The 14,314-nt window shown below is 43.7% G+C and overlaps 1 protein-coding gene across 7 annotated transcripts in view; it reads left to right on the plus strand.

Moving 5' to 3' along the window:
• The window catches only part of LOC138665154 (inositol hexakisphosphate and diphosphoinositol-pentakisphosphate kinase 2), a 210,248-nt gene that overhangs the window by 162,208 nt on the left and 33,726 nt on the right, over nt 1-14,314 (plus strand). For 4 of the 7 annotated variants that reach the window (XM_069752444.1, XM_069752428.1, XM_069752437.1 and 1 more), the window contains 2 exons: nt 6,683-6,799; nt 8,200-8,373. In XM_069752444.1, the coding sequence (XP_069608545.1) occupies nt 6,683-6,799; nt 8,200-8,373 (291 nt within the window). Of the gene's footprint in view, nt 1-6,682; nt 6,800-8,199; nt 8,374-13,503; nt 13,678-14,314 lie in introns of all 7 variants that reach the window. The other 3 variants (XM_069752451.1, XM_069752404.1, XM_069752411.1) reach the window with 1 other exon arrangement.

Raw genomic sequence — 14,314 nt, forward strand, 5'->3', positions numbered from 1 at the left:
ATCTGCCTTTTCTGAGGAGTCTGGAAGTAGAAGCTGCAGGCTAGCGTGGTTTGGAGGAGTCTAAGGAGCTCAAATATGAGTATGGATTGTCCTGAGTGATCCGCAACACATTAAACTCGATGGACTTAGGTGTTTTTTTTTTTAAACTATGTAACCTATTATTTATTTATTTTTTTTAATATAAATTTATGCAGTATGTATGCAGGGCTGTAGGGAACGGACCATGTTGGTGGTAGCAACAGTTAAGAACCAGGAAACCCAATGTGTTCCCGTTTAGGCTGTGTTCTCACGATGAGTTTTTGGTGCCTTTTTGACAGTGTATTTTTGCTACGGCAAAAACGCAGCGTTGTACAGTTCTAGCCAAGTGGATGGGATTTATAGAAACCTCATGTCCCCTCTGCTTTTTTTTAGCGCAGCATAAACTGACCTGCGGTTGGGGTGTTTCAAATCTGCAGCAGGTCAATTTCTCTTGCGGGAAGCTGAGTATTCTGTGCGAAATTTCCCCATATACTTGAATTAGGCGCCAAAAATTTTCAGGTAGCGTATGTACAGTGAGTGGCAAAGTATTCACCCCTTTGGCTTTTTACCTATTTTGCTACATTGCAACCTGTGTTTAAACATTAAATAGCCTTAAGTTAGTGAAGTGAGAACAGTATAGGCATACATTAAATTTATGGGATCAAATAACTAAAAATTGGCATGTGTATTCACCGCTTTTCCTATGAAGTGCCTAGCAAAATTCTGGTGCAAGCAATTACCTTCATAAGTCACATGCTTAGTGAAAGGAAGTCAACCTGTGTGCAATCCAAGTGTTACTTGGTCTGTCAGTATATACACACCTTTCCTGAAAGGTAAGCAAGAGGCCTCACTAACCAAACCACACCATGAAGTCAAAACAAGTTAGAGACAAAATTGCTGGAAGTACAAATAAAGGTTGGGTAAAAAAAAAAAAAAAACCATGGTACCACAACAAACCTGCCAAGACAGTGCTGCCCACCAAACCTCTCAGCCCTGACAAGGAGAGGAGGGCATTATTCTGCGATGCAGCACAGAGACCAAAGGTAACCCTGAAGGAGCTGCAGAGTTCCCAATCAGAGAATGGAGTATCTGTCCATACAACCACAATAAGCTGTACACTCCATAGAGGTGGCCTTTATGGAAGAGTGGGCAGTATAAAGCCTTTAGTTACACACAAAAATTGTAAGTCTTCTTTCGAGTTTGCCAAAAGACATGAGAGACTCCCCAAATGATTGGAGGAAGGTGCTGTGGTCAGATGAGACCAAAATTGAACTTTTAGGAACCAAGATAAACGCTATGTCTGGCGTCAAACCAACACCGCTAATCACCCCAAGAACACCATCCCAACAGTGAAACATGGTGGCAGCATGATGGGATAGGGAATATTGGTCTGAGTCGAGGGGAAGATGGATGGTGTGAAATACAGGGATATTCTTGAGTGAAACCTGTTTCAGTGATTTGAGATTGGGACAGAAGTTCAGCTTCCAACAAGACAATGACCCAAAACATACTGCTAAAGCAACACTCGAGTGGTTTAAGGGGAAACGTGTAAATGTTTTGGAATGGCCTAGTCAAAGCCCAGACCTTAATCAAATTAAAAATCTGTGGTCAGACTTGAAGATTCACCAGATGAAACTATCTACCGTATATACTCGAGTATAAGCCGACCCGAGTATAAGCCGACCCCCCTAATTTTGCCACAAAAAACTGGGAAAACTTATTGACTCGAGTATAAGCCTAGGGTGGAAATGCAGCATTTACCGGTGAATTTCAAAAATAAAAATAGATCATTATTTCCCCATAGCTGTGCCATATAGTGCTCTGCATGTTCATTATTGCCCCATAGCTGTGCCATATAGTGCTCTGCATGTTCATTATTTCCCCATAGCTGTGCCATATAGTGCTCTGCACCGTTCATATTTCCCCATAGCTGTGCCCCATACAGTGCTCTGCACCATTCATTATTATCCCATATCTGTGCCCCATATATGCTCTGCACCATTCATTCTTGCCCCATATCTGTGCCCCATATATGCTCTGCACCGTTCATTATTGTCCCATAGCTGTGCCCCATATATGCTCTGCACCGTTCATTTTGTCCCATAGCTGTGCCCCATATATGCTCTGCACCGTTCATTACTGTCCCATATCTGTGCCCCATATAGTGCTCTGCACCGTTCATTATTGTCCCATAGCTGTGCCCCATACTGTGCTCTGCACCGTTCATATTTCCCCATAGCTGTGCCCCATATAGTGCTCTGCACCGTTCATTTTGTCCCATAGCTGTGCCCCATACAGTGCTCTGCACCGTTCATTATTGTCCCATAGCTGTGCCCCATACAGTGCTCTGCACCGTTCATTTTGTCCCATAGCTGTGCCATATAGTGCTCTGCACCGTTCATTCTTGTCCCATATCTGTGCCCCATATATGCTCTGCACCGTTCATTTTGTCCCATAGCTGTGCCCCATACTGTGCTCTGCACCGTTCATTCTTGCCCCATATCTGTGCCCCATATATGCTCTGCACCGTTCATTCTTGACCCATAGCTCTGCCCCATATATGCTCTGCACCGTTCATTCTTGCCCCATATCTGTGCCCCATATATGCTCTGCACCGTTCATTATTGTCCCATATCTGTGCCCCATACTGTGCTCTGCACCGTTCATTATTGTCCCATAGCTGTGCCCCATATATGCTCTGCACCGTTCATTATTGTCCCATAGCTGTGCCCCATACTGTGCTCTGCACCGTTCATTATTGTCCCATAGCTGTGCCCCATACAGTGCTCTGCACCGTTCATTATTGTCCCATAGCTGTGCCCCATATAGTGCTCTGCACCGTTCATTCTTGCCCCATATGTGCCCCATATATGCTCTGCACCGTTCATTATTGTCCCATATCTGTGCCCCATACTGTGCTCGGCACCGTTCATTATTGTCCCATATCTGTGCCCCATATATGCTCTGCACCGTTCATTATTGTCCCATAGCTGTGCCCCATACTGTGCTCGGCACCGTTCATTATTGTCCCATAGCTGTGCCCCATATATGCTCTGCACCGTTCATTATTGTCCTATATCTGTGCCCCATATATGCTCTGCGCCGTTCATTATTGTCCTATATCTGTGCCCCATATATGCTCTGCACCGTTCATTATTGTCCCATAGCTGTGCCCCATACTGTGCTCTGCACCGTTCATTACTGTCCCATATCTGTGCCCCATATATGCTCTGCACCGTTCATTATTGTCCCATATCTGTGCCCCATATATGCTCTGCACCGTTCATTCTTGACCCATAGCTCTGCCCCATATATGCTCTGCACCGTTCATTCTTGACCCATAGCTCTGCCCCATATATGCTCTGCACCGTTCATTATTGTCCCATAGCTGTGCCCCATATAGTGCTCTGCACCGTTCATTCTTGCCCCATATGTGCCCCATATATGCTCTGCACCGTTCATTATTGTCCCATAGCTGTGCCCCATATATGCTCTGCACCGTTCATTATTGTCCCATATCTGTGCCCCATACTGTGCTCGGCACCGTTCATTATTGTCCCATATCTGTGCCCCATATATGCTCTGCACCGTTCATTATTGTCCCATAGCTGTGCCCCATACTGTGCTCGGCACCGTTCATTATTGTCCCATAGCTGTGCCCCATATATGCTCTGCACCGTTCATTATTGTCCTATATCTGTGCCCCATATATGCTCTGCGCCGTTCATTATTGTCCTATATCTGTGCCCCATATATGCTCTGCACCGTTCATTATTGTCCCATAGCTGTGCCCCATACTGTGCTCTGCACCGTTCATTACTGTCCCATATCTGTGCCCCATATATGCTCTGCACCGTTCATTATTGTCCCATATCTGTGCCCCATATATGCTCTGCACCGTTCATTCTTGACCCATAGCTCTGCCCCATATATGCTCTGCACCGTTCATTCTTGACCCATAGCTCTGCCCCATATATGCTCTGCACCGTTCATTATTGTCCCATAGCTGTGCCCCATATAGTGCTCTGCACCGTTCATTCTTGCCCCATATGTGCCCCATATATGCTCTGCACCGTTCATTATTGTCCCATATCTGTGCCCCATACTGTGCTCGGCACCGTTCATTATTGTCCCATAGCTGTGCCCCATATATGCTCTGCACCGTTCATTATTGTCCTATATCTGTGCCCCATATATGCTCTGCACCGTTCATTATTGTCCCATATCTGTGCCCCATACTGTGCTCTGCACCGTTCATTATTGTCCCATAGCTGTGCCCCATATATGCTCTGCACCGTTCATTATTGTCCCATAGCTGTGCCCCATACTGTGCTTGGCACCGTTCATTATTGTCCCATAGCTGTGCCCCATACAGTGCTCTGCACCGTTCATTATTGTCCCATAGCTGTGCCCCATATAGTGCTCTGCACCGTTCATTCTTGCCCCATATGTGCCCCATACTGTGCTCGGCACCGTTCATTATTGTCCCATAGCTGTGCCCCATATATGCTCTGCACCGTTCATTATTGTCCTATATCTGTGCCCCATATATGCTCTGCACCGTTCATTATTGTCCTATATCTGTGCCCCATATATGCTCTGCACCGTTCATTATTGTCCCATATCTGTGCCCCATACTGTGCTCTGCACCGTTCATTATTGTCCCATAGCTGTGCCCCATATAGTGCTCTGCACCGTTCATTCTTGCCCCATATGTGCCCCATATATGCTCTGCACCGTTCATTATTGTCCCATATCTGTGCCCCATACTGTGCTCGGCACCGTTCATTATTGTCCCATAGCTTTGCCCCATATATGCTCTGCACCGTTCATTATTGTCCCATAGCTGTGCCCCATATATGCTCTGCACCGTTCATTATTGTCCCATAGCTGTGCCCCATACTGTGCTCTGCACCGTTCATTATTGTCCTATATCTGTGCCCCATATATGCTCTGCACCGTTCATTATTGTCCCATATCTGTGCCCCATATATGCTCTGCACCGTTCATTCTTGCCCCATATCTGTGCCCCATATATGCTCTGCACCGTTCATTACTGTCCCATAGCTGTGCCCCATACTGTGCTCGGCACCGTTCATTATTGTCCTATATCTGTGCCCCATATATGCTCTGCACCGTTCATTACTGTCCCATAGCTGTGCCCCATATAGTGCTCTGCACCGTTCATTACTGTCCCATAGCTGTGCCCCATACTGTGCTCGGCACCGTTCATTATTGTCCTATATCTGTGCCCCATATATGCTCTGCACCGTTCATATTTCCTCATAGATGCTCCACATAAATCTGTGCCGCCGCTGCTGCTGCAATAAAAAAAAAAACACATACTCACCTCTCTTGCTTGCAGCTCCCGGCGCCTCCATCTTCCCGGCGTCTCTCTCCTCTGACTGATCAGGCAGAGGGCGCCGCGCACACTATACGCGTCATCGTGCCCTCTGACCTGAACAGTCAGAGCGCAGACGCCGGGAAGACAGAGCGGCGCCCGGCGGCTGGAACGCGGACAGGTGAATATTACATACTTACCTAGTCCCAGCGATCCTGACGCTCCCTCTGCCTGTCACAGCTGGTCTTCGGTGCCGCAGCCTCTTTCTCTATCAGCGGTCACCGGCACCGCTGATTAGAGAAATGAATACGCGGCTCCACCCCTATGGTAGGTGGAGCCGCCTATTCATTTCTCTAATGAGCGGTCCCACGTGACCGCTGAAGAGGGGAAGAGCTGCAGCACCGAAGACCGTGGGACGGCAGGGGGAGCGCCAGGATCGCTGGGACTAGGTAAGTATACCTCACCGCCCTCACCCCCTCACCCGCCGACCCTGCCACCCACCTTGACTCGAGTATAAGCTGAGAGGGGCACTTTCAGCCCAAAAATTTGGGCTGAAAATCTCGGCTTATACTCGAGTATATATGGTATCTTGAAGGAACTGAAGTAGTTTTTCCTTGAGGAATAGTCCAAAAATCTCAGTGGCAATATGTGGAAAGCTCATAGTGACTTATCCAAAGCGACTTTCCGCTGTAATTGTTGCCAAAAGATGCTCTACAAAGTACTGACATTAGGGGGGTGAATAGTTATGCACAATGAAGTTTTCAGTTGTTTTGTCCTATTTGTTGTTTGCTTCACAATAAAAAAAAACAAAAAAAAAAACCAAATGTTCAGAGTTGTTAACATGTTCTTTACATGAACTGATTCAAACCCTCAAAAAACAGTGAAATTCCAGGTTGTGTGGTAGCAAAACACGAAAAATGCCAAGGGGGAGGCGGTGAATACTTTCCGCAAGTCAGTGTAATCTGCTTCTAAGTATGTCAATAAAGTTTTGCCAAATGCCAGAAAGTATAAAAAAAAAAAAAAAAAGCCACTTTATTTGACATTCCACACTCGCAAGAAAAAAAACCCACAGCGTCAACAACGTGATATAAACGCATATAAAAAATCAGCACACAATCGCAATGAAATAATGCAAGTAACCTAATTTAGATAAAAGGTTGAGAAGTTCTGCAGTCTCAACAACTCCCCAAAGGCGTGGGAATGTAACTTTAAAGTTTTTATGAATCCTTAATGTGTAGCAGCCAGCAATTACCCCCTCCACAGAAGAGAGATGGAGCAGACCAGTACAGAACTGCCCTGTGACGTGTTATTCTTCCTAAACAGGACTTGTCATCGGAGGACAGATTTCATGTTGAGCTTCATTTCAGTCCAGGTGCTAAAGGTTGTGAAGAAGATAAAAATTTGCCTTCTGGATTTGGGTACAGGCCGGCTTCACGAGAGGTTTGTTGCCTTTTATGTTAACAGGTTTGAGGAATTCTGTTTCCATTTTTTCATTCATACATTATCACACGTTACATAGTAGGGCCATCGTCAGAAGAGCGCATTGTGGGAGCATGTCTGCGCTCTTCGTTTGGGTGCAAGTTCCATCCTGAGAATCTGTGAAGTCATCAGCTCGCATCATTATATCCACGGTCCAGCCAGGACTTCTCGTTAGCACAGGCACAGAAATGCGCACATATTACTCTTGTATGAAAACTACCTAAGATTTAGCATTATAAGGATCACACTCTGCAAATTCAGTGCGACTCCCAAATGTGGGGTTTTCCTAATACAGAATAATAATCCGCCAACACTCTTATAACCTTGTGATTTAATCAACACTAGAAGTTACAGAATCTACTGCTTGCAACTCCTGCTCTTCAAGGTCCGGAGACACTTCCTTCTCTAGGTTCTGGGAGTTCACTTTTATTGTGGAGACATGCTTGTGCCCCCCAACACAATCCACATAAATATACACATTCATGTTGTTACCATTATGTAGATTATTTATAGACATTGGTTTTGAGGATTCATTCTATCCAAGCAATGTCTTTAATAGAATAGTGTCGCAATGTGTATTGATAACGAAGCAAAGTAGTGAGCGATCAAAGGGTTTTTTAACAAGTTTAGAATTTACTGATCGCTGGCAGTCCAAATACTGTGACTCTCGTCCTCCTGAAAACAGGGCTCTGCAGATCCGTTTCTGAGTAGAGCATATGTTGAACACAAGCACCTCTGCTCCGTTCATTGTCCATGGGACTACCAAAGATAGCGGAATGCTGTATGCGCCTCTCCAGCAATCCCATAGACCCTAAATGGAGTGATGATGCTCAGTAGATAAGCTTTCTTATAAGCACATGTACGACCGTCTTACTCAGCTGACTGCGCACAAATGATTCTTTTCTCCAGCCTTGACACCTCCATGCTTAGTCAGCTGAGAAGATTTATTTCTGCTCCTATCATAGACCATCTGTGTGCTTACCATACAGCTCTGCCAGTTGAGACACAGGTCTCAGAAGCAGTGTTTTAGACTGCAGCTCATTCTGTCACATGACAAGGCTGCAGTTTGAATTACATGACGGGGGGTGATTTTATACATTCATGCTAAACCCCTTTTTTAAATAACACTAGCAACTTTTACAAGTTCCATCACTCATTTTTTTTTCTACCTTTTTGTAGGAGTAAAGAAGTTGTACTTGTATTCACTGACATATGCACAATAGTTAATATGTACACTTTATTTTGTTTTTATTTCTGTAATGTTTTCTTTACGTATGGTAGGTTTTACTTACATTTTTTTTTTCTTCCACAAAAAAAGTGGTAAGTACATATGGCATTTGTTTTTGGGCTGTTTAATTTAGAGTGAAAGTTCGAAGAAGCCGGTTCATGGCAATGACAGCGATGAGGATTCCGGCGTGTGCAAAAGGGATGAGCCTGATCGAGCCTTGGTGATGTTTAAACCTATGGTGTCTGATCCTATTCACATTCACAGAAAATCTCCTTTGCCTCGGTCCAGAAAGATAGGATCTGTAGAGGTAAGAGGCTGCATAATTCACTATGGGCTAAGATTTAATTTTTTTTTTTTTTTATAAACTTAACTGAAACATTACTTTGGGTATTGCTGCCTTTAATGTGGCTTGCTTTAAACAAAATTTCAGTCTGTATTAAATAAAATCTGCTTCCTGACAGTATATATGGGACAGTAATAGCAGCTGTACATCAGAATCACACCTCGGTTTTAGAAAAAGATGGCTTTTCTCTTGTTCACCTGTTTGTTCGCGTAACTGGGTTATCCACCTTTGGGGACAATTTTCTTCTTTTTTTTTTTTTTTCTTAAATTCATGTATTTGGAGTTAAAAATAATTTTTGAAGATGGGTTTTATTAATAATGTTGCATAGTTTGCCTCTTATAACCTCTGTGCTGCATTGTTTATTGCTGGCTGCACAATGAGCTAACTGAGAATTCATCAGCGATTTTGTACTGATTTTCTAGCTCCAGCGTTTTGTAACGCGCTTATCTTTTTTCCTGAGCTAGTTTCAGCTGATTTATGACTATAGTCCACATGAAATTTGAATGTAAAGGGGATCACAGAGCCTGGAAAAGTCAAATGATGCAAATTTTTTAATGCCACCCAAGCACAAAAATGATTTTTAGTCTGAAATGCATTTCTGTAATATATTACCGTATGTAGACACCAAGGGTGGACAATCTCTTTAAGTCCTTTCACTTGTGATAATAAAAGGCAAACTCCGTTTTCCCTTAGTTATCCCTTCTATCCATCTCTCCCATGTCATTTGGATCTGTTTGATGTGCACCATCCTGATTCACGTGGTACAGACTAGAGCGAAAAAAAGAAAGTTTCCAGGTTAATGGGGTTGACCTCTTCTGACAACCCTTTTTCAATCCCTATGTTTGCTCCATTAAAATAATAAGACTTATACTCCCCTCTCCGGCGCCATTCCAGCGGTGTCAGCACTGGCTCTCCCGGGGAAGTTCTCGCTTCCTTCCAATGGGATTTGTCTGAAGGCAGGAAGAGTGAAGCCAGCGCTGATTGGCCGCATGGATCACATGACATAATAATGTCACATGATCCCCGGGAGAGTGAGCGCTGCCACCTGGAACTGCATCGCAGGCAGGAACAGGTAATATTATTATTTGATTTATATAGTGCCAACATATTCCGCAGCACTTTAAGTGGTGACATGTACAGACAATAAATTCAATATGAAGTAAGACAGTGAACAGTTACAGGAGCAATGAGGTCCCTGCTTACAATCTACAAAGAAATAGGGGGACTCTATAGGTGAAAAGTGCTTGTTATTTCAGGTCCAGAGATTATAATAGGGATTTTCATATAAAGCTGCATGATCCGGTCATCAGCCCGTAGGCGTAAGTGCAATTATCAGGTACAGTTATTGTCCCATGGAGGGTGGGGAGACAGAGGAATAGAAGGGAGCAGATTCTGAATAAGGTTTAGAGGTTGGGAACAGGGGAGAGTTAGGTGAGTTGGGGTGATAGGCTTTTTTAAAAATGTGTTTTTAAAGCACACTTAAAAACATGGGGCTAGGTAACTGTCGGATCGTCTGGGGTAGTGCATTCCAGAGAACTGGTGAAGCAGGGGAGAAGTCTTGGAGATATAGTGTGAGGTTCGGATTATGGAGGATGTTAGACTTAGGTCAGTTTCAGAAAGGACGGTACGTGTAGGGTGATAGATATGAGGGAGGAGAAATAGAGCGATGAAGAACTGGAGAGCTTTGTGGGTGAGAGAGATGAGTTTCCATTGTATTCTTTAGCGAATGGGCAACCAGTGTAATGACGGGCATAGGGTAGAGGCATCGGCAAAGCAGCTGGAGAGAAATACGACCCTGGCTGCCGCATTTAGGACGGGTTGGAGAGGATACAGTTTGGTTAGAGGGGAGACCGATCAATAGAGAGTTGCAGTAGTTGTTCAGACAAGAGTGAATAAGAGCGACAGTAAGAGTTTTTAAAGCTTTGAAAAAAGGTCGCATTCTGGAGATTTTTTAGGATGCAGGTGACATGAGCAAGTGGGCGATTGGATATAGGGAACAAAGGAAAGTTCTGTGGTCAAATATAACACCAGGACACCAGCTTGCTACTTGGAAGTTATGGTTGAACTCTTCAAGGTAATTTCAATGTCGGGTAGAGTTAGGTTAGCAGAGAGGAGAAAGTCCAGAAGTTAAAGGTACCTTCACACTGACCAACTTCACAACGATATCGCTAGCGATCCGTGACGTTGCAGCGACCTGGCTAGCGATATCGTTGTATTTGACACGCAGCAGCGATCAGGCCCCTGCTGTGACATCGTTGGTCGGAGCAGAAAGTCCAGAACTTTATTTTGTCGCTGGATCTCCCGCAGACATTGCTGAATCGGCGTGTGTGACGCCGATTCAGCGATGTCTTCACTGGTAACCAGGGTAAACATCGGGTTACTAAGCACAGGGCCGCGCTTAGTAACCCGATGTTTACCCTGGTTACCAGTGTAAATGTAAAAAAAAAAAAACACTACACACTTACATTCCGGTGTCTGTCGCGTCCCTCGGCGCTCACAGTCAGTGCAGGAAAGCACAGCGACGGGGGACAGACACTGGAATGTAAGTATGTACTGTTTTTTGTTTTTTTTTACATTAGCACTGGTAACCAGGGTAAACATCGGGTTACTAAGCGCGGCCCTGCGCTTAGTAACCCGATGTTTACCCTGGTTACCAGTGGACTTCACATAGTTGGTCGCTGGAGAGCTGTCTGTGTGACAGCTCTCCAGCGACCACACAGCGACGCTGTAGCGATCGACATCGTTGTCTAGATCGCTGCAGTGTCGCTAAATGTGACGGTACCTTAAGTTTTAGAGAGATTCAGTTTCAGATAAAGGTTGACATGATGGTAGAGACAGCGGACAAACAATCCTTGATATTTTGCATTGGTGTCGGAGTGATGTCAGGGGGATAGGTGTATAATTGGGTGTTGTCAGCATAGAGATGATACTGGAACCCAAATCTACTGATTGTTTGTCCAATAGGGTGGTGTATAGAGAGAAGAGGGAGCCTAAGACTGAGCCCTGAGAAACCTCAATAGTAAGGGGACGAGGAGAGGAGTAAGAGCCAGAAAAATATACAGTGAAGGAGCGGTCAGACAGGTAAGAGGAGACCCAGTAGAGCACTATGTCCTTGAGCCCGACAGAGCGGAGCATAGTGAGGAGGAGCTGGTGATCCAGTGTCAAATGCAGCAGAGAGATCCAGAAGAATCAGCAGGAAGCAGTGACCATTGGATTTAGCTGTAAATCGTTAGAGACTTTATTGTGGGCAGTTTCAGTAGTGTGTAAAGAGCAGAAACCAGATTGGTAAAGAGCGTTATCTGAGAGATAGCAGATTAAGCAGGAGTGGACCAAGCGTTCCAGGAGTTTAGAGATGGAGGGAAGATTAGACACATGTCTGTAGTTAGCAGCCTTGTTCAGGTCTAGGGATGTTTTATTTCTTTTCTATATATAATGTAAAGGGGTTATGATGACATGTTTAAAGGGAATCTGTCATCTATCTCATTTTTCGCATATAAGCTGCGACCACCGCCATTAGGGGCTTATCTACTGCATTCCGTAATGCTGTAAATAAGCCCCAATGTAATTTGAAAGATAAGAAAAACAAGCGGGTGTGAACAGATGCATGATTTTGAAGACTATTTTGTACGGGCCAAACTGGGATAGTTAGATAGGTGAGGTGGAGCGATAGGCCACTCTAAAGAAATGCGTTGTTAGTCCACTGTTAAAACTGGTTATTGGGAGTTAAACAAATTGCCCTTGGTAGTGCATTCCAAATAATTTGCGCAGCACGCAAAAAGTCTTGCAGACGGGAATGGGAGGTGTTATTTTTACTGGGGGCAAGCAGGGATTGAGAATGAGTTGTCCTAGTAGTGGATAACCCCTTTAAAGACTGTTTTAAAGTGTGTGAATGAATGTATATAACATTGTAAAAGGTACTATGCAAAAGTTTTAAGCAAACAATGCTGCAAAGTAAGAATTCTTTAAAAAAAAAAAAAAAATTAAGTTAATAGTTTATTTTTAGTAATTAACAAAATGCAAAGTGAACATATAAAAGGGAAATGTCAAATCAATAGTTTCTTTGATCACATTTTGCCTCTGCATTTTAACTGATAAAAATAAAGCAGTAACGCTGATCTTTGAGAGCAGCGGGCTTTACTGGGTGTATGTGTCTATATACAGTATGAAATTGTCTAACATATACAAACTGCATATCCACAATACGTGTTATAATTCTATATAGACACTGTATATTTGTATTTTAAATATGCAGTTTGTATATATTTATTACACAATTACACAGTCCAATTGCTTCTGGCCTCCGTGTTTTCAGTGTCGCCCTTGAACGCCCCTTCCACGCACCTTCATTGATCCCGGCTTCCTGAATGTGTGTGACATGGGGGAAGGGGAATATCTCGGTGTAATTGGGTTGGGCCTGAATGGCAGAACGCTTTTGTGACAAACAGCTGTGCTCTCGTAATCCGTTCTCTTTACAAGAAGTAAATCTAATGCTGCCTCCTTATAAAGCTCTGAAGCCTTTTGGTCCTAGACCCTGAAATGTGCCAGTAGTGATTTTAATTCATTCCTTAATCCTTAATTCCTTAACTCTTTGTCTGCTGGAAGCTTGGATGTTCTAGCCATAACCGATCATTCAGTCATGTTGATTTACTCTTTAGCCATCTTCTTTTTCCACTTCTATCTTGGCTTGTGATTTATTACAATTAAACCCATGCTAAAGGCTTCTAATACAGACAGGAAGCAACATCTGAAAATCCAATCCTAGCTTTTTGCTACAATCATGCCACACATTAAAGGTTATGTACAGTTCTCCTTCTCTGGACTACAAATAAGGCTAAATTCAGACCTCCTGATTCAGTCCCTACACGGACCACTGATACCAGACCGACCGGGAAACTCCTGACCTGAACTCAACAGCCTGACATGTATATAGCGGGCTGATGAGTTGGGGTCAGGAGACCCGCTGTTGGTCTGGGAAGTCAGTGTGCACTCTGTGAATTCAGCCTAGGAGTATTTGTTTTTTATTTATCTGTTCATTTTGCTTTGTTTCTAACTTTGCATGCTTTGCTTTGTTTTTGCCCCCTTTCTCACTTCTAGGAAGAGAGCCCCCTGAGTGTGTCTAGCCCAGAGTGTATCGGTACCTGGATGCATTACACCAGTGCTGTGGGTTCTGGGCGCCGAAGACGCAGATCAGGGGATCAAATCACTTCTTCCCCTGTGTCCCCTAAATCATTGGCTTTCACATCCAGTATTTTTGGCTCATGGCAACAGGTTTTTAAACTTTACTTCACTAAAACTTTTTGTTTAAACATAAAGACCAACCAGAAATAGTATTAAAGGACATCTAATTCTTTCATTTTTTTTTTGTGAAGGCAGTATGGCAATGCCAGGTTGGTCAGTATATCGCTGGCACGTGCTATGTTTTGGGGTGGTGGGAGAAGAGCGGGTCTCTGTTTTTTTTTTTTTTTGTTTTTTTTTAAACACATCCAACTGGTTTTTTGTCGTTTTTTTTTTTTTTTTTTTAATGAAAAAAAAAAGCTAGCAGTTTTTCAAGCAGAAACACTTGGAAAAATGCTCAAAATATGCCTGCGCACTTTCCCTTTTTTGAGCCTTCCCATGGACTTATATTTTAAAATGTTGACCGTTTTCAGGGTGGAAAATGCTTCCAGAATTACTTCTTTCAACTTCTTCTTGTTTTCACCAAAAAAAAACTGAACATGTTAACAGTGAGTTGAAAAGAATTTTATTTTTTTGGCTATTTTCTGGGTGTTTTCTTAAGGGTTTTAGAGTTGACCCACCTGAAGAAAAAAAGTGTCTTGTGCACATGCCCTTGGAGGGAAAAATATATATTTTTAGGTCTCAACATTGGGGAGACAGGATCCTTGAGTGTTTACTGTTGCCACCTGGA

Source organism: Ranitomeya imitator, chromosome 1, assembly GCF_032444005.1.
Source record: "Ranitomeya imitator isolate aRanImi1 chromosome 1, aRanImi1.pri, whole genome shotgun sequence".
Taxonomy (NCBI): domain Eukaryota; kingdom Metazoa; phylum Chordata; class Amphibia; order Anura; family Dendrobatidae; genus Ranitomeya; species Ranitomeya imitator.